This window comes from Nothobranchius furzeri, chromosome 5 (assembly GCF_043380555.1).
Source record: "Nothobranchius furzeri strain GRZ-AD chromosome 5, NfurGRZ-RIMD1, whole genome shotgun sequence".
Taxonomy (NCBI): Eukaryota; Metazoa; Chordata; class Actinopteri; order Cyprinodontiformes; family Nothobranchiidae; genus Nothobranchius; species Nothobranchius furzeri.
In genome coordinates, this window is record NC_091745.1 from 11,306,703 (window position 1) to 11,334,691 (window position 27,989).

Sequence of the window (27,989 nt, forward strand, 5' to 3'; positions counted from 1 at the left end):
CCCTCTCTCCACTCTCTCTCTCTCGTCCCTCTTTATTCTCACCGTCCCAGTTGAAGCTGGATGGTGGTGGACCGCTGCTCAGCTGGTCAGCACCGGAGCAGCCAGCTGAGCGAAGGCTGCGCAGAGCGCACAGACAGACCCGGAGAGCCTCTGCTGCCATGTAGATCAGCCGGGAGAAAAGTGGACCTTTTCAGCAAGATGATAACTTCCGTGACTTAAAAGCGCTGGAGCACCAGTGGTTTTTAAAACAGTGATCACAGGTTCACCGAGCGCGCCGAGAGGACCATGGCGCGTTTTACGCACTGCAGGTAACCAGTGTTCTGGAGACTAAAGCGCAAACAACATGCATTAAACTGTGAGTGCTGCCTTCTCTTTACGCCAGCTGATATGGCAGCACTTCGTAGAAAATTTGGAGAAGACTACCAGGTGGTGAACACGAACCGAGCCACCACTTTTTCTGCTCCGGTGAAGAAGAAACGACAGCGCTTTGTGGAGAAGAACGGCCGCTGCAACGTGCAGCACGGGAACCTCGGCGGGGAGACCAGCAGGTACCTGTCAGACCTCTTCACCACTCTGGTGGATCTAAAGTGGAGGTGGAACTTGCTCATCTTCATCCTGACTTACACCATCGCCTGGCTGGTCATGGCATCGATGTGGTGGATCATCGCTTACGTCAGGGGCGACCTGAATCACGGACACGACCCGTCCTACACCCCCTGCGTAGCAAATGTTTACAACTTCCCTTCAGCTTTTCTATTCTTCATCGAGACCGAAGCCACCATCGGGTACGGCCACCGGTACATCACGGAGAAGTGCCCGGAGGGGATCATCCTCTTCCTGTTCCAGTCGCTGCTGGGCTCCATAGTGGACGCTTTTCTCATAGGCTGCATGTTCATCAAAATGTCCCAGCCCAAGAAACGCGCGGAGACGCTCATGTTCAGCCAGGACGCGGTCATCTCCCAGAGGGATGGGAAGCTGTGCCTCATGTTCCGAGTTGGCAACCTGCGGAACAGCCACATGGTTTCGGCGCAGATCAGGTGCAAAGTCATCAAGGTAGGACGCAACCGTAAAAGTTAACGTAAAGCGCATTTTTTTTCTACAACACAATCAACTTCCTCCCTGTCAGATCATGCAAAGCTTAAGGAAACTTAAAACACACTTTTGGGGGCACATCCGACACTCTTGACTTTCTCCTCTGAGTGCACAAGGGAAAGTGGAGAAAGCCAATATGATCCTTGTTTAACAAAGGGGGCTTAAGGTGGTATTAACATAATCCTCAGCTCAGAGCTGTGAGATGTACCTTAAATCTTTGAGATGAGAGAGAAATGGCGCTGGGGTTTAGGGGCGCTGTAGCTCATCATCAACTGTCAACATAAAAAAAATCAATCAATCATTTTTGAGAGAAAATCTGAGCTCAATGAGGAAAAAAATAACAAACAACATGTTTATAATTCATTAACATGGAATTTAAATGTAAATAAATAAATAAAATAAATAAATAAATAAACAGGCTGAAGAACTCCAAAGGTGATAACAGAAGCATTAAAAGCTGTTTTGAATCCCCCACACTAATAAAGAGCTCAGCAGATTTCTGAAGCAGAATACAGCTGATGAACCTCACACTCTGAAAACAGGCAGCAGTGCAGAAAATTACCACAAACAGCAGCAAGGTCCAACAGCCTGTCTTTTAATTATCGTTATAGAGCTCCTTTCAGCTACAAGCACGTTCAGTGAGCAAAATGGGCCATAAAGAAGACAAACAGCATCAGTGAGGTGCTTGGAGCTGGTTGACGTCTGTGTTCCCCTCCACAGCCAGAGTTGGTCCGCCTGATGCATGCAGGCAGAGGGGGAGGACCACATTTACAAGCAAGGAGGACTGAACAGTCCCAAAGGCTTTGAGTACAACCAACAACTGCACGACTGATTTTGGTCTTTGTAAAACCTCCCAGTTGTAGCTCGCACCTGATTGGTCCTGCTACTCCTCAGATTATTTTTTTAAACAAATGAAAGCCAGGTCATGAAGGAATGAGGTTTTGTTTTATTTCAAAAAGCAGCTTGTAAAAAGACCAGAAATGCATCTTTATGCTAAATTAACTTTTTTCTGTACTTAAACCCCCCCTTTAAACTCCTAAAGGCCTCTCCTGAAGCGTCACAATGTTTTACACTCCTCCTGTTTGAGGAAAACAGTAAACAGCATCATCTATGGGCCTTTGGTCCAACCTTGTTCTTTCACTTCTCTCTCTCATCAGGTGAGTCACTGCAGAGACAAAAGCACTGTTCAGATTGCATGTAGCATCATATGTGATGCAGATAAGTTGAGTATCTGGAATGCAGTCCCTGTTAGGAGGTGGTGGTGGTGCTGTTGAACTGCAGCCCTCTTTCACTCATGGGTCACCAGAAAATCCTTTGATGCTAAAAGCTGATTTTCAGGGACAAAAGCAGGTGGAGAACATGACGTAGTCATAAATCTGTAACTAAGATAGAGGAAACAGCTGATAAACTCATCTGTGAATAAAAAACCTTCAAATATAAAGAAGCGTTTGAGTCATTTCTAACAGCTCTAATCCTGACAGGGTACATAAATGCGGTCTAAAGTGCAGATATGTGAGCAAAACTCCTTGTATGTATAACGTCAGGTTTAGTTCTAGCTTCTGTACAGGTGTTGGTACAGGGGTTCGCTTGTTTTAAATCCTGAAAAGAGCTGTTGTTGAGTTGGATTACATTAATTTAAACTGAAATGCTTCCAAAAGTCTCTTTTATTTGGGTTCTTGATAAAGTTGTAACTTAAAGATGAAAAGGTGACAGAATTGACCACGAAAATCAGTTTTAGTCATTTGTGACTAAAAACTTGTTACCCTGTTTTCTGTGAGGAGCAAACATCGTTCCGACGACGCAGAGCCACTAAACCCGTGATAAATGGCTTCACTTGTAGATTTTTTTAGACCGTTAATTCACTTTGAAAACTATCTTTTGACCTCATTCAATTTTCTTAATCAGTAATCCCTCAGACAGAGTAAATGTTGTTGTTTTATGCTTATTGTATTGTTTATTATTGTTTCTGAAGGCAAACCTGTATTTTTTAATCAATCTTTTCAATAAGATCCAACCAACATCTTACATTAGGGAATATATGTTGCAATGAAGTATTTAAAAAAGCTTCATTTGTATTGATACAATTTTTTGAAAAATACGACAACAACTTTATTTTTACTGTAATCGTGGTCAGGAATTATGATGTACCCACATTCTTTCAAAAAATCTGTAAAAGTAGGGATGAAAATTACTACAAAATCTGAAGGAATTTCCTGTTTTGACTTTGCATTTGATCCGTTATGTGAACAAGGATTTCATTAGAATAAACAAAAGAATATATATATATATATATATATATATATATATATATATATATATATATATATATAAAACATTATCTGGAAATTATCTGTTTTCCCTACAAACAATTTTCTTAAAGTCCACAGAAATGTTGAAACTGGTGCAGGTTTGGCACAGTGCTGAGACACTTCATGTTCAATAGTTAGAGTGGGTTTGATTTGGTACAGAGCCTTTTTTTCTGGTCTTTGCTAAAACTCAGTAATAAACTGTCTTAAAAGCATCAGTTGTCACAAGGTATGTGTTTGAGACCCTTATTGTGAAGGACAAACGCGCTCTTAGCTCCTCTGTGGATGCTGCATCTGCAGTAGCCAAAGTATATGATCTTTTCTGTACTTATTTATAGTTTACCCTGTAATAACACACCTAGAACCCTCGGTTTAAAACGTTAAATACCTCCAGAAGCTCACTGGGATTTAATATCTTGGGCTAATACTAAATGGCCAACTTCCTGTTTTTATTTCTGAATTGTAGTTTTTCAACTTTTATCTTGACGTTTTGACTTTGTTCTGAAAACTTGTTAACAGTTGTTTTTCCATCACAGGTTTTAAAACTTGAGGACATCCAAATCTTTTACTTTCAAATTCAAATTCAAATTCAAAGATCTCGTCTCGTCTCGTCTTCCTCCGCTTATCCGGGTCCGGGTCGCGGGGGCAGCATCCCAACTAGGGAGCTCCAGGCCGTCCTTTCCCCGGCCTTGTCCACCAGCTCCTCCGGCAGGACCCCAAGGCGTTCCCGGACCAGATTGGAGATGTAACCTCTCCAACGTGTCCTGGGTCGACCCGGGGGCCTTCTGCCGGCAGGACATGCCCGAAACACCTCCCCGGGGAGGCGTCCAGGAGGCATCCTGACCAGATGCCCAAACCATCTCAACTGGCTCCTTTCGATCCGGAGGAGCAGCGGTTCTACTCCGAGTCCCTCCCGAATGTCCGAGCTCCTCACCTTATCTCTAAGGCTGAGCCCGGCCACCCTACGGAGGAAACTCATTTCGGCCGCTTGTATCCGCGATCTTGTTCTTTCGGTCATTACCCAAAGCTCATGACCATAGGTGAGGATTGGGGCGTAGATCGACCGGTAAATCGAGAGCCTGGCTTTCTGGCTCAGCTCCCTCTTCCCCACGACAGATCGGCTCAGCGTCCGCATCACTGCAGACGCCGAACCAATCCGCCTGTCGATCTCCCGATCCCTCCTACCCTCACTCGTGAACAAGACCCCGAGATACTTAAACTCCTCCACTTGAGGTAGGACCTCTCCCCCGACCCTGAGGTGGCAAGCCACCCTTTTCCGGTCGAGAACCATGGTCTCAGATTTGGAGGTGCTGATCCTCATCCCAGCCGCTTCACATTCGGCCGCGAACCTACCCAGCAAGAGCTGAAGGTCAGAGCTGGATGAAGCTAGGAGGACCACATCATCCGCAAAAAGCAGAGACGAGATTCTCCTGCCACCAAACTCGACACACTCCACACCACGGCTGCGTCTAGAAATTCTGTCCATAAAAGTGATGAACAGAACCGGTGACAAAGGGCAGCCCTGGCGGAGTCCAACCCTCACTGGGAACAGGTCCGACTTACTACCGGCTATGCGGACCAAACTCACGCTCCTCTGGTAAAGGGACTGAATGGCCCTTAACAGAAAGCCACCCACCCCATACTCCTGGAGCGTCCCCCACAGGGTGCCCCTGGGGACACGGTCATAAGCCTTCTCCAAATCCACAAAGCACATGTGGATTGGTTGGGCAAACTCCCATGCCCCCTCCATCACCCTTGCAAGGGTATAGAGCTGGTCCACAGTTCCACGGCCAGGACGAAAACCACATTGCTCCTCCTCTATCTGAGATTCAACTATCGATCTGACCCTCCTCTCCAGTACCTTGGAGTAGACCTTTCCAGGGAGGCTGAGGAGTGTGATCCCCCTATAGTTGGAACACACCCTCAGGTCACCCTTCTTAAAGATGGGGACCACCACCCCGGTCTGCCACTCCCTAGGAACTGCCCCCGATGACCACGCAATGTTGTAGAGACGTGTCAACCATGACAGCCCTAAAACATCCATAGCCTTGAGATACCCAGGACGAACCTCATCCGCCCCCCGGGGCTCCGCCGCTGTGTAGTTGTTTGACTACCTCAGCCACTTCTGCCCCCGAGATCGGACAGTCCATCCCCAGGCCTCCCAGCTCTGGTTCCTCCTCGGAATGCGCATTGGTGGGATTGAGGAGCTCCTCAAAGAATTCCTTCCACCGTCCGACTATAGCCTCAGTTGACGTCAGCAGCTCCCCATCCCCACTGTAAACAGTGTGAGCGAGTTGCTGCCTTCCTCTCCTGAGGCGCCGGACAGTTTGCCAGAACCTCTTTGGAGCCGATCGATAGTCTTTCTCCATGGCCTCACCAAACTCCTCCCACGCCCGAGATTTTGCCTCGGCAACTGCCACTGCTGCACCCCGCTTGGCTATCCGGTACCTGTCTGCTGCCTCCGGAGACCCACAGACCAGCCACGCCCTGTAGGCCTCCTTCTTCAGCCTGACGGCTCCCCGAACCTCTAGTGTCCACCAGCGGGTACGGGGGTTGCCACCACGACTGGCACCGGCCACCTTACGACCACAGCTAGCAACAGCCGCCTCGACAATCGCAGAGTGGAACAAGGCCCACTCGGACTCAATGTCCCCCACTGCTCTCGGGACGTGGTCAAAGCTCTGCCGGAGGTGGGAGTTGAAGACCGTCTTGACAGGTTCTTCTGCCAGGCGTTCCCAGCAGACCCTCACTATGCGTTTGGGTCTGCCAGGTCTACGCGGCATGTTCCCTTGCCATCTGATCCAACTCACCACCAGGTGGTGATCAGTTGACAGCTCCGCCCCTCTCTTCACTCGGGTGTCCAAAACATACGGCCGCAGGTCAGATGATACGACTACAAAATCTATCATCGACCTGTGACCTAGGCTGCCCTGGTACCAAGTGTACCGGTGGGCATCCTTATGTTCGAACATGGTGTTCGTTATGGCCAAACTGCGGCTTGCACAGAAGTCCAATAACAAAACACCGCTCGAGTTCAGATTAGGTGGGCCGTTCCTCCCAATCACACCCCTCCAGGTCAAGCTGTCATTGCCCACGTGAGCATTGAAGTCCCCCAGCAGGACAATGGAGTCCCCTGATGGAGCACTATCTAGCACTCGTCCCAGGGACTCCAAAAAGGGTGGGTACTCTGAACTGATATTTGGCCCATAAGCACAAACAACAGTCAGGACCCGTTCCCCGACCCGAAGGCGCAAGGAAGCTACCCTCTTGTCCCCCGGGGTAAACCCCAACACACAGGCAGAGAGTCTCGGGGCTAACAAAAAGCCAACCCCAGCCCTCCGCCTCTCACCCGGAGCAACTCCAGCAAAGTAGAGTGTCCAACCCCTCTCCAAGTCTCGGGTTCCAGAGCCAATGCAATGTGTCGAGGTGAGTCCGACTATATCTAGCCGGTACCGCTCAACCTCTGCCACAAGCTCTGGCTCCTTCCCCGCCAGCGAGGTGACGTTCCATGTCCCAAAAACTAGTTTTCTTGTCCGGGGATTGGACCGCCAAGGCTCCCGCCTTGGTCTGCCACCCGATTTGCATTGCACCGGACCCTTCATGTTCCTCCTGCGGGTGGTGGGTCCACAGTTGGACGAGCCCATGTATCCGGTTCGGGCTGGGCCTGGCCGGGCCCCATGGGCAAAAGCCCGGCCACCAGGCGCTCGCTCACGGGCCCCAACCCCAGGCCTGGCTCCAGGGTGGGACCCCGGCAACCCTCCGGGCCGGGTACTCCGACTCTTCGTTTTAACCGCCATGAAAGATCCTTCGAACCGTTCTTTGTCTCACCCTTCACCTAAGACCAATTTGTCATGGGAGACCCTACCAGGGGCACTAAGTGCCCCAGACAACATAGCTCCTAGGATCATTAGGGCACTCAAACTCCTCCACCACGATAAGGTGACGGTTCAAGGAGGAGCAAATTCAAAAATACTTTATTAATCCCAGAGGGAAATTTGAGTTTCAGTACACACATTTCAGAGATCAAACATACATGGGCAAGACACATGACAAGAATTGGTGACTGTGGTCATTCGCAACCCTGAGTAGTGCTACCTTAATAGAGATAAGAGGGTTTACATGAGGATTGGTTCAGGTGGAGGGAAAAAAGGCACTTCAGAGTTACCCTCCACAGGGAGGGCAGCTTAGCTCTGCAAAAAAACACCTCAGACAGAAATACAACAGACTTCAGACATTACACAACATAAGTGTCCACTAGGTGGGGTGGTAGAGTTTGGGACTCTCCACACGTCAGTGCATGCAGCCACGACAAGCAGCGCACGTCACCTCAGACTGAACAGGGGAGGGAGGTAGTTGGCGTTTGGAGGGCACAGCGACTCCTGGAACGATTCGGCAGCATTCACAGCCTGCAGTCCGACCCAGGCTGGGAAAGGAGACAGAGTTGCCATAGCGACGGCAGCATTCCACATTTCTTCAGAGGGGGGAGAATTCGTTGCAGCCTCACAGGCTCAAGGGCACCAGATTCAGATTAGAAATTGTTTTGGGGCCAGACAGAGATCATTTCCTCTCTGTCTTAGAGTTCCGCTGGTCCTCAACTTCTCGAAATCCCAATAATGGTGTAAATGAATCTATCCCAATCCATGCTGATTCGTCCACTTTCTCCTTGATGGTATCCATCTTTTGTGCCAACGCATGAATCTCAGCCAAAGTTCCAAGCTTACGACTCATATCGACAATTGCATGAGTCTGTGAATTCACATCGCGGTGTAATCCATCCCTGAGCTCGGGGTGAGCGCCAATATTCCTCGACAGCTCGTTAATTTTCTGGTAAGCCAGAAAGCCTCCTAGGCCAAAGAGCAGGAAACCTGACACCAACACCACGGATATCCAGACGTCTTCAGAATCCTCCACAGACAGCTGAGATAAGCAAATCAGGTTCCGCTGTTTCCAGGAGTCCATGATATGACCAGCTGGGTCCGTCCCAGAGGGGTATCTGGGAGCCCCTCCTCCTGTTCCCATCGTTGAAAAAATGTTATCAATCGCGTTGAGTGACCAACTGACTAGGTCCATTTTTAATCATTTCCAGTTTCCAGAAAAAATGCAGAAGCAGCCGTGCACCCAAAGACAGACACAGAGCCATGGGGATAAGATAGAGAAGAAGAGTTGAATTGTCTCTTCACATAAAAAATTCAAGTTAAAGACAGAAAGAAGCAATCAACTGCAGAGCCAATGGCACTTAAGATGAGCCTCCACTTTTCTCCAACAAAAACAGGATGAAGTGTGTAATCACTCATTGTACAGGGACTTTGTTTAGAGGCAAAGAGGGCAAAGAGTGCAGCAGCAAGACTGTCATTAATCAGCGCGTCAGCTAAAATAACTCCCATCATGCTCTTGTGGTGTGTGGATCCTACAGACTGAAGTGTCGAACTGTGTAGGATAAAAGCACCAGTCTTCCTCCACTCCGACTGCAATTCAGAGATGAGCTGACCTTTGGTTTCAAGTGGGTTTATAGCCATCTGCCCACGGCAGCTCACACAGTTTTGGTTTTCCCTTTCCCCTTGGTGATGCCCTGGAAACCACTGGTTCCTTCTTTGGCGGCTTGCTTTCATGTCTGCTGAGCTGGGCAGCAATCTGCTGCACAGCTGGTCTGCAGAGGAGACCCAGTGGACGGTTTCCAGTGGCGTCCACTATGGACATCATAAAAATGACAATTTTAACAAATAATATATCTTCTAACTGGTTATATAAAATCTAAACAGAATCTCAGTAGGTTTACAACGGTAAGATGAATTAAATAAACCAAAACCTTGATCTATTAAGCTAATTAAAACATTAAATAAATAAGTCACAAGATTAAATGGCTATATCTGAATCTTTTCTAAAATTGCACAACCTGTTGCGTGCATGGCTGAGTTTGGATCAGTGCAGCAGAATCTTATCTCGCTGCAGCGGACGACTGATGGATGACAGGAATCAGGAATCCTGGTGAAACACACCAATGGGAGCTGTCAACCAGAATCCCACTGACACGGATCTCAGCTAGGCATCCGTGACAGCCTCAGTGGGCATCGTGGTGGAACATCCTTCCTGAAATAAGCACTGGTTTTACTGGGAGGCTGGATGGAAGGTGAACAAGTAGAGAAGCTGAATGTAAATGACTCGAGTGGCGGTGCATTCAGAGATTAATAAGAGGATGAAATCCTCTCTGCTGTACATCTCTACTAAGGATTGCTTAGATGGCTGCAAAACCACTAGAACTGGAATTGATTTCCATGTTTTTCCATTAAGAGGAGATTCAAATTTGCAATCAGACTGAGCAGAGCTGGAGAGAGAAAGAGAGTCTGAGCTGCTCACTTGCTTCTCGTTTTACACTTCTACTACTCTTTGTTGGAGGAATAAAATGCACAAAAAGATGCACGTCTTTATTTGCATCAAAATGTAAGTTTTAGTGAGGAGATAGAGATATTTGCATTGTGCTTCTTATGAAAAATCATCATTTAACTAGAGAGAATGCAGGTGTTTGATTCACTCTTGCCTGCAGGTATTTCTTCCCACACACTTGTTCAAAAACAACAAAGGTGCGCAGGAGACTTCAGAGTCAAGATTTCAAGTCAAAAACTAAAATACACCTTTTTATTCCTGAGTTATGCAGCCTGTGTGCCCTGTAATTTCCAATGACAGGTAAAGAACATTTATGACATTTGTGCCCACCTCTGCCACACAGTGACACACAGAGCGTTCCTACGCATACAGGTATAAAACTCGTGGAATTTGGTTATTATTCTCCGGATGTGTGAGGAAAAGGAACAGTACAACCGGGCCAACTAGTCCCAAACAATCACAGCTCAATGGCTGTCCATCACAGTAAATGTTCAATTAAAACTAAAATGGTAGATTTGGAAAATAAATTTGCTCAAGGTTTCCCTTACATAGGCGTAGCCGTGGCGGCCCGCCACGGCTGAAATCCCACCGCCACGCCTACAAGATCCCTTTATTTATTTATTTATTTTGGCGCTGTTTCCCAAAGAAGCAGCGGGAACTACTATGTTGTCGCTTGTGATCACAGCCGGCGGGCAGCAAGGAGGAGGCAGGGCAAGGTGAAGTTACAGCATAAGTTACTGAGTTTAAAATTAGAAAGGTAGCAGTGGATATACTGTAATGCTTTTTGGTTTACATGTTTCAATAGCATTAAGATAAACGAGTGTTGACGATCTTGACAGGGTTTCCTCCAGTGCTTACTAGGCCAGGTTCTCCCCCCGCCAGGCTAAGCATCACTTATTCATGTAAACTTTATTTATTTTTTCATGTCTGACTTTAACCGCATCTAATACTGTATTACGGCGTGAGCGCAACAGCGACTAGGGCTGGGCGGATCGATCTAAAATATCGATAGTATCGATCTAACGTTGGTATTGAGTATTTACCAGATACCTGCGTGATGGTATCGATTCCGTTTCTTCTAGCCTGGCAAGCCATGACGTACTCACTGCTACAGATGTCGGTCAACGAGGCAGTCCACCAAACTCCGTCAAAGATGCAAAACACATCCTTTCCCTAAATAAACGTTTGTACTTCTATCTGATCTTGACTCAAACAAAAGCTAAAGTCATAATAGTCCAAACTTGATGCCAAAGCCGTTTCAAACGAGTGGCTGACCGCCGACTAGTCACGTTTGTTTTTTTTACAATAACATCCTGCCTACTTAGTGTTGCGATTGGCCCATGAAATCTATATAGCGCCATGATTGGACCACTACAGAACGGAAGCCATCTTGATTTGTAGTTTACCTGGCTGATACCTGTGATTGGACCGTTTCGAGCGGCAGCCATGTTTGTTTGCAGGGACATCCCGCCTACCTCGCTAAAAGAGCACTGTGATTGGCCCAACAAACCAGTAAAGCACTGTGATTGGAACACCACGGATGTCAGTCACCGGGGCAGTCCGCTGTTACATAAAAAAAAGTAAAACAGCGCGCCAGCACAAGACAAGCACAGAACAGCAGAAAGCACTGTTGTGGCTGCGTGATGGCAGACCGAAAAAGGAGCGCCGTTTGGAATTTTTTTTACACAGCTTTATAGATTTCAAATAGAAAAAAATCTTGTTCACCATTTTAAACCATTTTGAGTTTCCTAATGAAAACTTTCTTTGCCTGAAAATGTTCCCTGAATTTTATTATCATCGTACACATGATTTATTAAAGGAAAAATTACAAAAAATTAAGTAATCAATAAAACTTGAGTTTTATTGATCCTATTTATCTTAATAAATCCCACAAAACTAGATGGTACTACACTAGGAGTAAAAAGTATCGGTATTGGTATCGGTATCGGCAACACTAGCCCCTGTATTTACTTGGTATCGGATCTATACCAGATTTTGCAGTATCGTACAGCACTAACAGTGACAACTTTAGATCGATGGGTGAGCAGCCTGAGAGGTCGGGTGTTTTCATCTGAACCCTTAAAACCTCCAGCAGGCTACGCTGCACTATTGATGTGTTAGCGCGCAGCGCTAACGACTTAGCGACGTGACGTGTCTCGGAGAAAGCATAAAAACATGTTGGACGCTTCTTCTGAAGCAGGAAAATAACACTTCTTCTTAAGCAGAGCACGACATCGCCTCGGCTCGTTCACGGCCGAGCCGGACTGAGCTCGATAACATTGACCCAGCACAGCCACTGGGTCGTTGGAGATGCCCCCTGACTGCCTGATGGAAAACCAGCGGGTTTCATCAGACTCGTAAAGTTTCTTGTTTTTGCTGGGGACCCCCTGTATTTTACCACTCCCTCCTGCAGTCTTCCCCGTTAATATTTAAAATGATTCTGTAAATTCCGTGTATCAATAGAGACAATCTCTGCCTCTGCCAGCTGCAGTAAATGTAGTCTCCAAATAATAAATAGGAGGTGCATTCATCTAGCTTAAAAATGTTTTTTTTCATTCCTCTAACTTCCTTCCATCATAGTATAGCTATAAATATATTGTGTGTGAAGTAAAAAAAAAACGTTAATAAAGTGGTTCTCTTGCATTTGTCTAGAAAGCTCCACCAATAACATGATTCAGACCGAAAGCAACCATCAGGTCATCCGGTTGTCGGTCTCGCCAAACCCGCCGCACTTCCTCACTTCCCTGGGACTTCTATTCATTCACACTCATGTATTTAGCAACAGAACACCACTGGTGTGAGAGGTTCTCCACTCAGTAATACCAGAGAAGGAAAAACAGCCGGCTGTTACCACTTCAACTTTAGGACAAACTACCAGTGTCCCAAAAGGAAAAACAGCATTTAACGTTGCGGACAGCAAAAGAAGTTTGGATGTAGAAAACGGCGACTGGTGTTTAGCGCTATCTCCTTTCGTCCAGCATTGCGGGTTTCTGGTTGGGAAGACACCCGAGGTGAAGGTGTTAGTGTTCTGTGACCGTGTTTGCATTCAAAAGCTTGTTTACAGAGTTGCCATAACAGACATATTTACTTTGATTAAAAACAAAAATTAATTGATCTACTCCAGGTTGGGGGGTGGGAGGTGGGCGGGGGGGGGGGGTAGTTTGCAGTTAAGTGATGCTAAACTGGTCTACATTCCCACCAACCAACGGTTAAATCGTAATTTTGTACACTGCTCAGTATTAATGCTTGGCATTTTACCAAAGGTAATCAAACAAGCTGACAAACAGGTAAAGAAGATAACAGTGTTTAATGCATTTATAAAGCCGGTGTTTTTCAAGGATGAAAGTTAAATTGGGCAGAAGCATCAGGTGGCCCACAGATGTGCCTGACTTTAAATAAGCTCTACTATAAAGGTACATCAGCACTGGCTGCTTTATTAGAAATGGTAAATAATGTCCCCATATAGTGGCCGACTACTTTATCTGCTCTATCCACAGAGGGTAAAGCAGGACACTATATGGACCCCCTGGAATAAAGAAGGGTAAACAGTCAGCTCTAGAGATATGTCAAGCAAATTTTTCAATGACCAACACTCCATATTACAGTGAAACGTATTTATCTACTCAAGAACTTACTGTGTTTGACCCGTCTTTGATTGTCATCTAGAATCTTCTGGTGCTAATTCTGGCAATAGCAATGAAACTCACACAATGTGAGATTGTCACTTGTGTGTTTAGAAAAGGGGCTGCAGTACCCAAGTTACACCACAGAGTGTCTCCTTCATTCATTAAATAATGCACCTTTAAAGTGACAATGTGTAATTTTCACCATTAATCTCTGGAAATATAGATCAAAATGTTGTTGTAAATTAATTAAAAGATGTCAAGTTTTTGAAAAATATTGGCAGTTTCATAACATATAACCATAAAAATCTGTTCTAAAATACACGGAGCGGGTCTAAGTCTCTGGGCGACGCCATATTGGATGCCACGTTTCCTCTACGGAAGTCTGCGAGGACAAAATGCATTTACTGATTTGTAACAAATGGTTACAAAACCTTCACCATTAATTAACATTGTTGTTTTACACATTTATTTCTTCACTCGTTGCCAGTGATGAAAGGGAGTCTGATGCTCTTGTTATTTTGCTGGAGGTTGCACTCCCAGGGATTTTTGACCCTAATGGCCATCCATAGGAAGGTTTTATTTGAACATAAAAATAATGCTTGCTTGCAGTGATTTAGGTATGTACTGACCCTATCGCCAGGGAAAATACACACTGTCACTTTAAGGTAGAAAATAATTAGCTTCTTCTACAACGTCTTCTCTAAAAGCATTGCATAAAACAAATAAGAGCTTTGTGTTCCAGGATCCAAATTATTTATTTGTTAGGACAGCATGTCAAGTTTTTAAAAAAAAGAGGCAGACAAGCTCAAATATCTCTGGGTCTTTGTGCATAGAGGAGTGGAGCAGATTGCCGACGGTTCCTGTGTGAGGAGATTTTCCTGTCAGTATTTGCATACAGTCATCCATCTTCTACATCTTAAGCGACAAAGACAGAAACTAAAATGTAGATTTTCTGTAAACTAGCCAGAGATAACCCTCACAGAGGGCTGATGCTAACGGTACTCAGTGGCCTGTGAGCACATTGTGTGTGAACAAACCCCCAACTGGCATGACGGTCCCACTCCAACGCAAATCCCGAGGAGCATCTCATTGAAATGCACAGGAGTAAGGAAAACAATTCACTGTCTTCTGGCAATGCAACGCTTGTTTACTCACGCTTCATTCACAGTTTGGCTCTCAGATGGATGAAGTACGGGGGGAATTCGCCAGTAGGTCAGGATGAAACTGGGATTTAAAGCTGAAACACAGATGAAGGCTTTATGAAAATGTGATAAGGCTGAAACCTGGCCCACTACCACCTGCTGGTATTGTTTTCATTCTGGGTGTGAGAAACTAGCGCAAGCACTTCAACACTTAGGCAGGTGTTTGCCTCTCTGGACAGGTTGCATGAATACAAAAGCAATTGGTGGAAATTTTACAGGTGTACGACTGAAAGCCAGATGTAATCTGAGGGAGTCCTGAGAGTTGAATTATGAGAATTATGTACCCAAAACTAAATAATGTGAAGGTGTTACGGTAGTTCCTATTCAAATATGATCAGGCGCTCTCACTTTCAGATGGATGCTGAACATAAACATTTTCTTCAGCCCCATTTGCTGCTTTAGCTGCAGAAAGAACAGAGAGGGCAAAACGATGGGGTCAGAAAAAGCCGTCTCTTCTACATTAAAGGAAAAACTGGTGTCCATTGTCTTACCCATCTTGGCGTGCAATCACGAAAGGGTGAAAGCAGAGCACGTCTTGGCTAGCAGAAGCTAAGCTTTAGCACCAGCTACTCCACAACATGGCAGAACTCCTTCAGGCTTGTGTTATGTGGAGATAAAACATCAACATTACATTTTTCACTCAAGAAAATATGTTTTATATTCTGAGTTTTATAATGAAGGCAGTAGAAGAGTTGCGTTGCAATTCGCCAGCAGAGGAGAGATGTTTGAATGTTGTGAATATTATTGAGCGAGACTCATAATCCTGACGTTTTCTGCTCCCCACTCCTCCGACAAACCTCCACCCTCTGAAGCAGGAGCCCCAGAACTATTTTTCCCACAGAAATTGACTCATAAATTCACACCTCAGTAGATTTATTTAAAAACTAGTGAATGAGGCATTTAAGCTGATTGCACACTTGTGTTTCCTGCACCTTGTCACATTTCAGTTTTACTAAAACAGAGGCTTAAACAGTGAGCATTGGGAGGAATTGGTGTGAATTGTTGCATGCTTGTGGTGTTTTATGCAGACATTTAATTTCCAGTATCCAGAAAGATAAGGTCAACACTGAGTTTATTTTATGAAAGCTTGTGTGTGCACTCTGCACTAAGAGGGGAGGAAACCATGTTATGTTGCACTGGCAGACAAAACTGTCTGTTCTGGTGAATGATTTATGTGTAGTAAAAGGAAGGTGCTTGTTTGCAATAAGCAGAAACCTTTAGAGACTTCAAAAGTTAGTGTAAGCTGAACTTTCTGTGGGAAATACATGTAAACAAAACTTTCCTGGGTTTGCACAATAATAACTAGGCCTCTTTCATTTCCAAATGTTAAAAAGAGTAAAAGCAAAAAGCTGCCCTGTGCAATAAAAGTTTGTTTTATCCTTACTTATACTTAAGTTGGTGCTATGAATTGCCTATTTGCATATACTAATACCGTAAATCCTCTAATACAGGATACAAGCTCATCAAGCTCCAGGCCTTTATTGGAAGGAGGACCAGAATTAGAGGCAGGCCTCAATTTCTATTTGAGCAAAATGAACTAATGGTTCGCTGGAGTTTTTGACAGTTAAATTTGCGCCCACATTTTCAAAGTTAAACACATTTCTTTTAACAACGGTAGTTTCTGCTTCAGCCCTCTCCCCCCTCCCCCTGCGCAGCGGCCGCAAACTCACTGATGCGCCTGCAGCCTCTCGGAGTTCCTGCTGCTCTAAACATTAAAATAATTATTTCATTTTCTGTTCCTCACTTCTGATTACCTTCGATGGTGTTTGTTTGTTGCAGCCACCAGGTACAAAAACTAACTTGTTTTTATTTGACTATTTTTCTGTCCTGCCTGTTTATTATCTTACTGCATCTCCTCTCAATCCTAAAGAAAAACTGCTACCTGGGTTCATATATATTCACCTTATGAGTTACCTTTGAACTGCAGTTCTAAAAGATCTACCGACCGCAAAAACAGCGGAGTGCTCGCCGGTCGCATCAGTGATCGGTGCGTCACCGAGGACAAAACAGGTGATGCGCCCCAATCCACAGCAGCGAAACGCATCAGGCACAAATAAAAGACTAAAAAACAGAAAACATAAAAGGAAATGAGCCGACATGAACGTTCGCGTGTTGAATTAGTTTTTGAGGTGGCGACACCTGATTTGATAATGTTACTGTGGCCGTGCTCAGGACGCATATGTCTGGAGCGCGTCAACAATCAGAGCTTTGCATGCGCAAGCTGGTTAAGGTTAGGATGGGGGTGAGGGGAAGGTTAAATTGCAAGAGGGTAAACGTCACAATTTGGTTAAATGTCCGTTTTACGGCGGGTGTCAGTACCGACGCTCTGGTACAGCGCGTTGCCTCCCGACGCGCAGGAGCTTGTCACCTGCTGACAACAGGTTGCTGTCTTTTCCGTGGACTGCATTTTGCCGGTCATTATCACGTGACAGCGACTAGTCGATGACAGGCATAAAAAGTCACTATAGAGCGGTGAAGTTGACTAGTGACTAGTTCATACAACCCCTACTACTGCTCCCCAGAGTGTTCTGCAGCATAATCAGCACGTTCTCTTTGAACTTGATATTAAATTTTCGCCTCCTCTTCGTCTCCCCACGGTTAAAGTTACCCTCGCGGTCTATCACTGGCAAATCAAAAGTGAGACGGATGACAACCCCCCACCCCCCGTAGTTGCTTGTTTCCACATTCCACCCGGCCACAATAAAAAAACGGCCATTATTCACCTCCGCCGACTCCGACACTGGCCAAAATACGATACCCAGCAGTTAATTAAATACAGACTAATATTAGAGGATTTACGGTACATCTGTTAACGCTCTTTATGCCACCATATCAAGGTAAAGAAGGCCAATTTTAGACCAACTATAGCAGCTTGGACTTCTCATTGAATTGAAGTTTCTGCTCAAAGTCAGTCGTGACTTCTTTATCACAACTCTAAAAATTAGGTTAAACAGTTCTTCTGTAAAATACGAGGTCAGATGGGTTTAAATAGTCTTGTAATGAAATGAAAAGTTGAAAGTCTGAAATCAAACAATGTTATGTGATAATTTGGGATTTATGTGATTAATAGACTTTTTTTTTTGATTGGTTGAGTGCTTGATAGAATGAGACTGCAGGTATGTCAGCGTGGGAGGCTAATAACGGCTGTGGGGTGCAGGTGTGTGTGTGTGTGTAGGAGTTTGGCTCGACACATTCAGGTTATTGGTAGTAAAACAATGAAACATTTTGTAGGAAGAAATCAAAATGTATGTCATAATAATAATTAATGGGATGAAATAATTTTTACATGATGATGTTCATCCTATTAATCATTCTGATAGTTATTTCTCCCTCCCACATAACACTGAAATAATTTAAGATATATTTGGAGGAAAATTAATTTTGGAAAAATGTTTTTAAAGAATAAAAGGACATTTTAAAATCTGAACTAAAACAGTAACACTGTTTAACAACTGTGAAGGATTAATCTACCTTTCCATACATTATAGCACAACATTAATAACAAAAATGCTAGATGTGGGCAAAACGACCAACAGCTAAAGAAAACACCTGGAAGCATAAAATGTTCCACGTAGAAGAGCTGAATCAGCTGAATAGTAAAGAGTGGACATATGTAACCAGCTTCTTTGATACTTGAACACACCTCATTTTGATACATAAACCTAATTTCCATATAAACAAGATTCTCTCATGTGTAGATGAGCAGTTTTACTGATATTTTATCCAAGTAATCTGTAATGTCCACCTTAAGTAATTATTTCAACAGTTTGAGCTTATTTTCTTTTTAGTGATTTTTAAAAAAATAATACATTTACGTATATTTTGAAAGACATTTTGTCTAGCTAAACAGAAGAACCACACTTTTTGGGATGTGAGAATAAGCTTTTATCCTGTATTGTAAAAATGTGTTTCTAATCATCTCTCTCTGTGTCTTCTTTTATTCCTCTACGACCCTCTTTCTGTCTCTGCCCTCCTTTAATTCTGTACCCTCCAGTCTCGTCAGACGCCTGAGGGGGAGTTCCTGCCTCTGGACCAGTGTGAGTTGGATGTCGGTTTTGGGACAGGTGCAGATCAGCTTTTCCTGGTGTCGCCTCTCACAATTTGCCACGAAATAAATCCCAAGAGCCCGTTTTTTGACTTATCGCAGCGCTCTCTTATGAACGAACAGTTTGAAATAGTTGTTATCCTGGAGGGCATCGTGGAGACCACCGGTGAGAAACCTTTCCTATCACCTCTCTCCCCCTTTTATTCTTTTTCTTTTTCCAAGTCAGAACATAAACATCAGTAAAGATCCATACATAGTAAAAATACTCCCTGAAAGACTGAAATCTAAACTGATTTCTCTTTCTTTAGCTTTGCTTTGCATTTTTAAAATCAGATGAAAAACAATCAGGAAGAGCAGCACATGTGAAGGATTCAATCATGAACCTGCTGAATCATGAGGAATATTTTATTACTCCGCATTCAGTTTATGTCCACTCCATGCATAATAAAAGCCTGTGGTCATTCAATTCAATTCAAGTTTATTTATATAGCACCAAATCACGACAAGAGTCGTCTCAAGGCACTTCACATAATAAACATTCCAATACAGGTCAGTTAATTAAGCCAATCAGTAAAAAGTGTCCTATATAAGGAACCCAGCAGATTGCATCAAGTCACTGACTAGTGTCAGTGACTTGATGCAATCCTCATACTAAGCAAGCATTTAGTGACAGTGGAGAGGAAAACTCCCTTTTAACAGGAAGAAACCTCCAGAGGATTTTGGCTCAGTATAAGCAGCCATCCTCCACGACTCACTGGGGATCAAGAAAACAGAGCACACACACACACACACACACACACACACACACACACACACACACACACACACACACACACACACACACACACACACACACACACACACACACACACACACACACACACACACACACACACACACACACACACACACACACACCATTTACACCAAGAAATGTTTCTATGGTTACATTGTGATTTCTTAGTAAATATTCTATTTGGTGAGAGATAAACTTTATTGTATTTATCCTAGTGAATCTATAATTAAACGGGTAAACTAGTAGTAACACGTCCAACGTCAAGGAAATCAAAAAGTTATTATCAGGAGAGGGAGAATGTTTAAGTGGTTAGCAGCAGTGTTCAAGCCCATGGTCCCCTCCCCGAGGCCACCAAAGCTCAGCAGAACATCATTGTAGCTTCTTCTGGGAAGAAAAACACTTAGAGAGAAAATAAAGTTAACAGCTGAAATTGCAGAAAATAATACAGTTAAAGAGCAGACTGTAGAATAAAGCAGTAGAGTGTGAGAAGTGGTCAGTGTATCCTCCAGCAGTCTAAGCCTATAGCAGCATAACTACAGAGATAACTCTGGATAACCTAACTTTTTAGATGGAGGCATGTTGGAGTCAGAGCAAGGGAGAGCCGTCTTTACGGACTGTACACTCCACCTCCCTCTACTCCCCCACTTGTCCAGATTTAGGCTAACATCAGATTTTAACCATAGGCCCTATCAAATAAAAATGTTTTAAGCCTAGTCTTAAAGGTAGCCAAGGTGTCTGCCTCACGGACTAAGGCTGGGAGCTGGTTCCACAGGAGAGGAGCTTGATAACTAAAAGATCTGCCTCCCATCCTAATTTTAGATATTCTGGGAACCACCAGTAAACCTGCAGTCTGAGAGCGAAGTGCTTGGTTAGGAACGTAAGGAACTATCAGATCACTGATGTATGATGGAGCTTGATTATTAAGAGCTTTATATGTGAGAAGAAGGATCTTAAAATCTATTCTGAATTTAACAGGTAGCCAATGTAGGGAAGCCAAGACAGGAGAGATATGATCGCTTTTTTAAATTCTCATCAGAACTCTAGCTGCAGCATTTTGGACAAGCTGAAGACTTTTAACTACATTCTGTGGACTTCCTGAGAGTAATGAATTACAGTAATCCAGTCTTGATGTAATAAATGCATGAACTAGTTTTTCAGCATCACTCCTGGAAGGTATGCTTCTAGTTTTAGCAATATTCTGGAGGTGGAAAAAGGAAATCGTAAAAACCTGTTTAACCTGGGATTTGAATTACATGTCCTGCGGTCGAAGATCACACCAAAGTTCCTTACTTTGTTCTCGGAGATTTATTTGACTCCATTCAGGTCAGGTGATTGACTAAGCAATTTCTTTTTCTGAATTTCAGGTCCAAAGATGAGAACTTCAGTCTTGTCTTGATTTAAAAGCAGAAAGTTTTGAGTCATCCAATTTTTGAGGTCTTCAAGACAAGCCTGTAATCTAATTAATCAATTAGGTTCATCAGGGTTAATGGATAAATATAACTGAGTATCGTCAGCATAACAGTGAAAGTTTATCCTATGCTGTCTAATGATTTTACCAATTGGAAGTATATTTTTAGTAAAAAGAATTGGTCCAAGCACTGAACCCTGTGGTACTCCACAAGTAACCCTGGAGTGTGAAGACGATTTGTCATGTTAATTTACAAAATGAAATCTATCAGACAGGTAGGATTTAAACCAGCCTAACGCTGTTCCTTTTATCCCTTCAACATGTTCAAGTCTTTCTAAAAGAACATTCATCATCATCATTCTTTATTTATAAAGCATGTTTAAACGGCATTTACGCCAACCAAACTGCTGTACAAGACGATAGGACACCAAACTAGAAGACAGCAGCATAGAATAGATAAAAACACCTAAAAACTAAAGTAACAGATCACCAAACTAGAAAACAGTGGCGTCATTAGATAAAAAAACTAAAATAACAGACAAACTTAAGGGTTAAACAATCTCAGCTGGATAAGCCAGGGAATAAAAATATGTCTTCAGACGTACTTTAAAAGCTGGAAGGGAGGGGGCGAGTCAGACCGTCAGGGGGAGTTGGTTCCAAAGCTTAGGCGCACAAACTGAAAAAGCCCGTTCGCCACGTGCCCTATAGCGAGCTGAAGGGATGAGCAGAGGGTGCTGGTGTGATTAACTGTGTCAAAGGCAGCACTGAGATCTAACAAGTCTAGAACAGACACAAGATTCTTATCTGAGGCCATGAGAATATCATTTGTAACTCTCACTAATGCAGTTTCAGTGCTGTGATACTCTCTAAAACCAGACTGAAATTCCTCAAACAGAGCATTAGTGTTTAGATGCTCACATACTTGGATGGCCACTATTTTCTCCAGGACTTTGGATAAAAATGGAAGGTTAGATATTGGTCTATAATTCATTGGGTCATCTGGATCCAGAGAAGGCTTCTTAAGTAAAGGTTTGATTACAGCAACCTTAAAATCCTGTGGTACGTAGCCATTTCCTAAGGATAGATTGATTATAGATTGCCGTGGACAGGTCATAGATGCACGTGTGACCATGATGAATGAGGTGAGGTTTCAGTTGAAGCTCTGCTCTGTTCATAAAGGCAGCCACTCTGGAGAACCCTCAGCTCCCTGTCGCATATTTAACAGCATAATTCTCTGCTGAAGTCCAAAACAGATATTCCTCTTTTCTCTGTAGCTCCTCTTCAGAAGTGCGCTCTGTCGCTGCTGAGGGAGAGCAGAGCAGGCTCAGGATGAGCAGGAGAGAAGGATCAACGTGAATAGAGACAGGGAGGCAGCCCACTCTCTGCTCAGCTGCTTAAACCGTTCATCTGGGTGCAGACAGAAGGTTTAAGGTCAATAGAGCTGTTGCACCTTGAGCTGAGGTGCAGAAAAAGAATACTCTGTCATTGGTTCAATAAAATGTCTTTAAAGCAGCTTTTTCTGCACACTCAGCTGCAGCTGAGAATTAAGAGGAGGCAGATGTACTTAAAACTCTCTGTAAAAGCCAGAGGGTTAGCGATCAGACTGTGTTCCAGATCTGAAACAATACCTGCTGAATCAACTAGGGTTTTTATAAGGTTCATTAAACCTTAAGTCAGAAATGATCATCCTGTCTTTGTGTTTCTAGCTCTGTCATCACCCAGAAAGGTGATTGATATTTTAACTTATCCCCTGCTGATAGAAATGCACTGAATGAATACACCAATGAAGGCAGATCAAAGTTAAATTGTATCTTTGTGATAAGTACAAATTTACTAATGACTGATTTTCAAACTGAACTGTTGACTCATGACTTCTGTTTCTGCTCGAAGTGATGGATCTAAAAACATAGCAAAGCTAAATTCTTCAGATGTGCTTGTTGTCAAGGTGAAAAGGGAGAACAACTAGAGTAAAAAGTAAGATTAATCTGATTAATACCAGCCCTTTAACACTAGGCAAATACATGACGACACTTACTGGACAACATTTAAAAGAAAACTCCACATTTGTGTTGAACTCTTGATGAAACGCCCCATCTATCAACACCAGTCCATGAGTCAGAAACACGAACCTGTGGTGTTTTAACATTTTGCTAATTGGTTACTTGATTTCTAGCAGAGCAATGACAACCTCAATCATCCAATTATTTTAAATTGCACTTAATAGGGGTTTTCAGGTATTTAAAGTGTCTTTCTGTATAAAGGATATAAATAAGTACTTTCCTAGTTCCCTGACTGGTCTCTGTTGAGACAACTTGAGTTTGCAAGGCAACAACAAGAGAGCAGCCAAAAGCAAAGTCTACTACTGTCAATCTCCAAAATGTAACTTTTACTTTTTGCAGATGATATTTAGTTGATTTTTACACCAGAGCTATGCAATTAATCAGACATGTATTTTATTTTACATTTCAGCTCCTAATTAAAATCAGTGGGGAGGAGAAATGGATGCAACGTGGTTCCAGACTCCATTATTATTTTATTAAAGTCCAAGTTCACTTGTTTTCCAACACATTTACTGTGGTCTCTAGTACAAATGAATGCCTTGGGAGTTGATCTCTGTGTGAAGAAAAAACAACTAAGGCACTCCTGTTTCAGGAAGTAGAAGTGAGCCAGAGTAGAAGGGAGTAGAAGATGGCAGAATTTGGAGTTTTATTTCTTGATGTTCTCACATCTGGCCTCTGATTGGATGACATCAGCACAACTCTAGCACTAACTCTGTTTGCTTTGCATCATTGGTGTTTTATCTCCACAAATAACACAAGCCTGAAGGAGTTCTGCTGTGGGGTGGAGTTGCTAATGCTAACAGTTAGCTTCTACTAGATGAGACACACTTGGTCCTCTCCTGGACGCTAAATCAACAACAGCCTTCCCCATCACACGTCAGGATGGTTGAGTTCAAGAATGCTAAATTTCAATGTGATACAGATCTAAGCGGATTTTTCCGAGTGTTTCCCCGTCAGTCTTCTATCAGCTGCAGGAAACGGGTAGAAGACTACTTTCACGTTTAGCCCGCGTGTGAAACTCAGAGTGGCCGATCATGTTTTAAAAATATCAAGTAAAAACTATTTCTCATTTTTAATGATGACTTAAATATTTGTTGTGATTCCTTCCATTACTGATTAGCCCGTCATATACCCCTCTATGATAGAGTTATTTACATGCATGGTTATTTACAAGCAAAATGTAGCAGTTCTGGCACATCCAGAGAGGCCTACAGGAAATGCACATTATTCCTCTAAAAGATTACAGGGTAATGTGATGATGACAGCAGCATGAAGGTTTATGAACATTTCAACAATTGGAGAATATTTTAAAAGTGAGGAGGGCACTTTGGTTTTGGCTGCACTTATCAGTCCTGAAAGGCGTGAACTTTTTTTTTCCTCTAAACAGAAGTCAATCAGGTCTATAGGATACACACCTGGCTGCATGGTGGCGCAGTGGTTAGCACTGTTGCCTCGCAGCACGAAGGTTGTAGGTTCGAAACTCGGCTGCGGCCTTTCTGCGTGGACTTGCGTGTTCTCCCCATGCATGCGTGGGTTGTCTCCGTGTACTCCGGTTTCCCCCACAGATCACAGCATGCCCTATAGGTTAAAAAAATTGTAAGTCGCTTTGGGTAAAAGCGTCTGCTAAGCACATAAACATAAACACCTCAAAATGTCTAATTCAGAGTGTTCATTCAAAACCGAGCATGAGTGCCAGAGCTTTAGTTCATATGATTCACCGGTAACTTTCACTGTGAACTGACCCAGTAAGACCTACTGCCAGGATGCTTATATAAGACCTTATTCAGGGATGTCCTGCTTGCTTTCTGCAGAGTCTTTGTTTTGCTGAAGGCTTTTATTTTTATGCAAGATGCAGTGAACATTATCCAGGTACGTGGAAACGACGCCTGAAAGATGAAACCAAAATGGCATGCCTGTCAGGCTCAAACCCCACAAATGTCCACTTCGCTTGTATTGCTGTTGTCAGGTGCATCAGCAGCAGTCACAAGAAACACGGTCGTTCTCGTGATAAGAGAACAGAAAAAGGATGGAACATTACCCTCTGCTCACTGCTGTGATTACAGACAAGCCTCTGGGCTAAATTAGCATAGCAATCCCCTCTGAGATGATGCAGGACTGGTAAAGGATTTCTGGGGAAAGACTGAACCTGGAATAGCATTGGGCTAGGACAAAACTGCCCATATCATCCCTCAGCGGCTCCTCTTCTGCTTAACAGAAGCCAGTGGTTCACAAAAAGGTGGAATATGGTGATCACGAAGAGAAGTATACACAAAATCCTTTTAGCAGAACTGAGGTTACAATTAAAATGGTTCCATAGTTGCCTGCTAACAGTTGTAATCATGCAAAAATTGACATAAGTGAATGAAAACTTGTGTTAATTGTTAAAATCAATCGTTTAACCTCCTTCTTTATCATCAAGATGTTTAAACTTCTCACTGACTTCAAAACCAATGGTGGTTTTTTTTTGGACTAAGGTGTGAGAACAGAGAAGCTCCTGGGGAGGAAAGGGAGACGTTTTTCCATGAGGAACTCAGAGTAGAGTTCCTGCAGCTGTGGTGGTTTTGGTATCCGACTACGATGCGCCCAGGAGAGAATACATGTCCCGTCTGGCCAGAGTTGCCTTAAGATCCTGGAGGAGCTAGAGAGCGTTGCTAAGGAGAGGAACATCAGAAGAAAATGGACAGAGGGACCCTGTAAGGACACGGAAAGGATTGACAGATTGATGGCTCTTTCTCGATTCTGTGGGTGGTGGTGCATGGCTGTTCTTAGTTGGTGGAGCGATTTGTCTGGTTAACTCCGATAACGAACGAGACTCCGGCATGCTAACTAGTTACGCGGCCCCGTGCGGTCGGCGTCCAACTTCTTAGAGGGACAAGTGGCGTTCAGCCACACGAGATTGAGCAATAACAGGTCTGTGATGCCCTGAGATGTCCGGGGCTGCACGCGCGCCACACTGAGTGGATCAGCGTGTGTCTACCCTTCACCGAGAGGCGTGGGTAACCCGCTGAACCCCACTCGTGATAGGGATTGCAGAGTAAAGGGTAACAAAACAGACGTCGGTCAGAAGATGCTGAATAGTTTCCCTAAAGTCTGATGAGAATGACCTGCAGTAGTGACTTGTTTTACACCGCTGTCTCATTCAGGGGGTGGAAGGCGTGATGTAGGATGGACGTCTGCTTGGACATCCTCTCCTCCCTAACCCACTCGACGGACCTCAGTGGACAGAACTGGCCCTGTTCTGCTTAGCCTTCCCTTGTCCTCCATAAACTAAGATGATCATGAACATTAGTCTTCTTCTACAAACATTAACAACACCAAATATGATTATCGTGAAACACCATTTGACATTAGATTTGCTTTTTTTCCACTGCAAACCAAAAGCCGTTTTCCGTAATGAAATATTTCTCTAGCTTCCATTAAAGACCATTTAGCTGGGCTTTGAGACCAGAAAGACAATAATAAAATGTAAAAGCTTTAATGTTGCTTTTATGAGCCCAAAACCTTTAAATTGGTTTTACTGTCATCTTTGAATCGAACTAAATGACTGCAGAAAAAAACAGCCCAATGTAAAAATGAAGAGAGGATGGGAGGGGGTGATGACCTGTTCCTCCAAAAATCCACTAACTGTTTTGTTTGCATGTTTGCAGCCGCTGGTTTTAAGATAATTACTGTCCTGTTACTCTCGTAGGTATGACGTGCCAGGCGAGGACGTCCTACACTGAGGACGAGGTGTTATGGGGCCACCGTTTCCTCCCTGTGATGTCCCTGGAGGAAGGTTTCTTCCGGGTGGACTACTCTCAGTTTCACAGCACATTTGAGGTCCCAACACCCCCGTACAGCGTCAAAGAGCTGGAAGAGAAGAACTCATTGCCCTCCCCTATGTCCACTCCCACCCCCGCACTGACTGAGAGCCGCAGCGCTCGACGGGACCGGGTGTTTTCTGTGGACTGCATCAACACTTCGGAGGAAAAAGGTCGTCATGGAGGAATTGGAGGACGGCTGCCGAGCAAGCTGCAGAGGATGAGCTCATCTGGGAAAGAGGACCTACAGAGGAAGGTGCTTCTGCTCGGCTCACAGCACTCGGAGAAGGCCTGCAGCACAGGAGACCTTCCCCTAAAGCTGCAGAGGCTCAGCTCCTCTCCCAGTCCCGTGGCGCAGAATCGGCTGCAACTCAAATCCCTCAAGGTGGGTTTTGAGCCCATGACACAGTCCACAGGAGACCTGTACCAGCGCAGCCCACCATCAACGCTGTCGCCCACTCCAGTTCTCATGCACAGCCCTCTTCTCTCAGCTGGAGGGAGATTAGAAGACAATCTGCCACCAAAACTACGAAAAATGAATGCTGACCGCTGAAATCCAGACTTCAAAAACACACACAAGGGGACTCACATGGGAACGGGTTCAGAAACAGAAGAGGCGGCATCACGAAACAACAAACAAACAAACAAACGGATGGCTTATTAAATAATTTAGAGACTGGTTTTTAGACAGAACCTTCACTGGATCTACTGTGATTTTATGTTTCATAGCTTCTGCATCCACGAAGGCTTTGTTAAACAAACATCAGTTTAGTGCTTACTTTATCAGGACTAGAGCATGTGTACACAGTCTCTTGTAAAACCATTGTACTTCATAGTCAATCATAGTTTTAATGAAATATCAACTATATTATGAAAATAAATGATTTTTGACTTTGTTTTTCTTGAGTTTTGTTTACTGCCACATTAGGAAGAAAAGAGGGGTTTATTCTATAATCGATCAGTGATAATCATTAATAATCCTGCTGGCTAAGGGATCCAGTTGTGTAATGGAAAATAATTTTACAGAGCTGTTGTTAAAATAATTCATTTATAAAACGAAAAATAAACTAACATGCTCACAAAGCCTCTTTCAGCGGACCGGACTACCTCATTCACACTGGCTGTGGTTCGTGTGTTGAACGTCTCCAGATATCTGCTTTAACAAGAGCACCAACTGATTACACATTTGACATGTTTAAAGGTGCAGTGTCTAAGAATAAGTTTTTACAGTGAGAAAATCCCAAGGGCGTAATGTTTCAGTCATTTTGGAAGG

The 27,989-nt window shown here is 43.9% G+C and overlaps 1 protein-coding gene and 1 long non-coding RNA gene across 4 annotated transcripts; one reads left to right on the forward strand and one right to left on the reverse strand.

Annotated features, from left to right (window-relative positions):
• On the forward strand, nt 1-27,804 carry kcnj19a (potassium inwardly rectifying channel subfamily J member 19a). Of its 3 annotated transcripts, none has more exons than XM_054740244.2 (3): nt 1-1,053; nt 18,602-18,671; nt 26,605-27,804. In XM_054740244.2, exons 1-3 carry the CDS (start codon nt 388-390, stop codon nt 27,267-27,269), a joined length of 1,401 nt encoding a protein of 466 aa, XP_054596219.1. In that variant the 5' UTR covers nt 1-387; the 3' UTR covers nt 27,270-27,804. The 3 variants fall into 3 exon arrangements, with proteins under 3 accessions (XP_054596219.1, XP_054596220.1, XP_015804307.2); XM_054740245.2 differs by having other exon boundaries at nt 18,602-18,644; XM_015948821.3 differs by having other exon boundaries at nt 7-1,053; nt 18,602-18,818.
• Nucleotides 12,913-18,603, reverse strand: LOC129163285 (uncharacterized). The gene is made up of 3 exons (XR_008563145.2): nt 15,099-18,603; nt 14,956-15,009; nt 12,913-14,642 (listed from the first exon to the last, which is right to left on the reverse strand). It is a non-coding gene; the product is annotated as an uncharacterized lncRNA (long non-coding RNA).
• Nucleotides 27,805-27,989: the final 185 nt, after the last annotated feature.

What these genes read in the sequence shown, in the direction of transcription:
- kcnj19a (XM_015948821.3), top strand. Translation starts at nt 388, where the DNA reads ATGGCAGCACTTCGTAGAAAATTTGGAGAAGACTACCAGGTGGTGAAC. An exon ending in TCAGGTGCAAAGTCATCAAG is followed by an intron (nt 1,054 to 18,601) that starts GTAGGACGCAAC and finishes TGTACCCTCCAG; the next exon opens with TCTCGTCAGACGCCTGAGGG. An exon ending in GGGCATCGTGGAGACCACCG is followed by an intron (nt 18,819 to 26,604) that starts GTGAGAAACCTT and finishes TTACTCTCGTAG; the next exon opens with GTATGACGTGCCAGGCGAGG.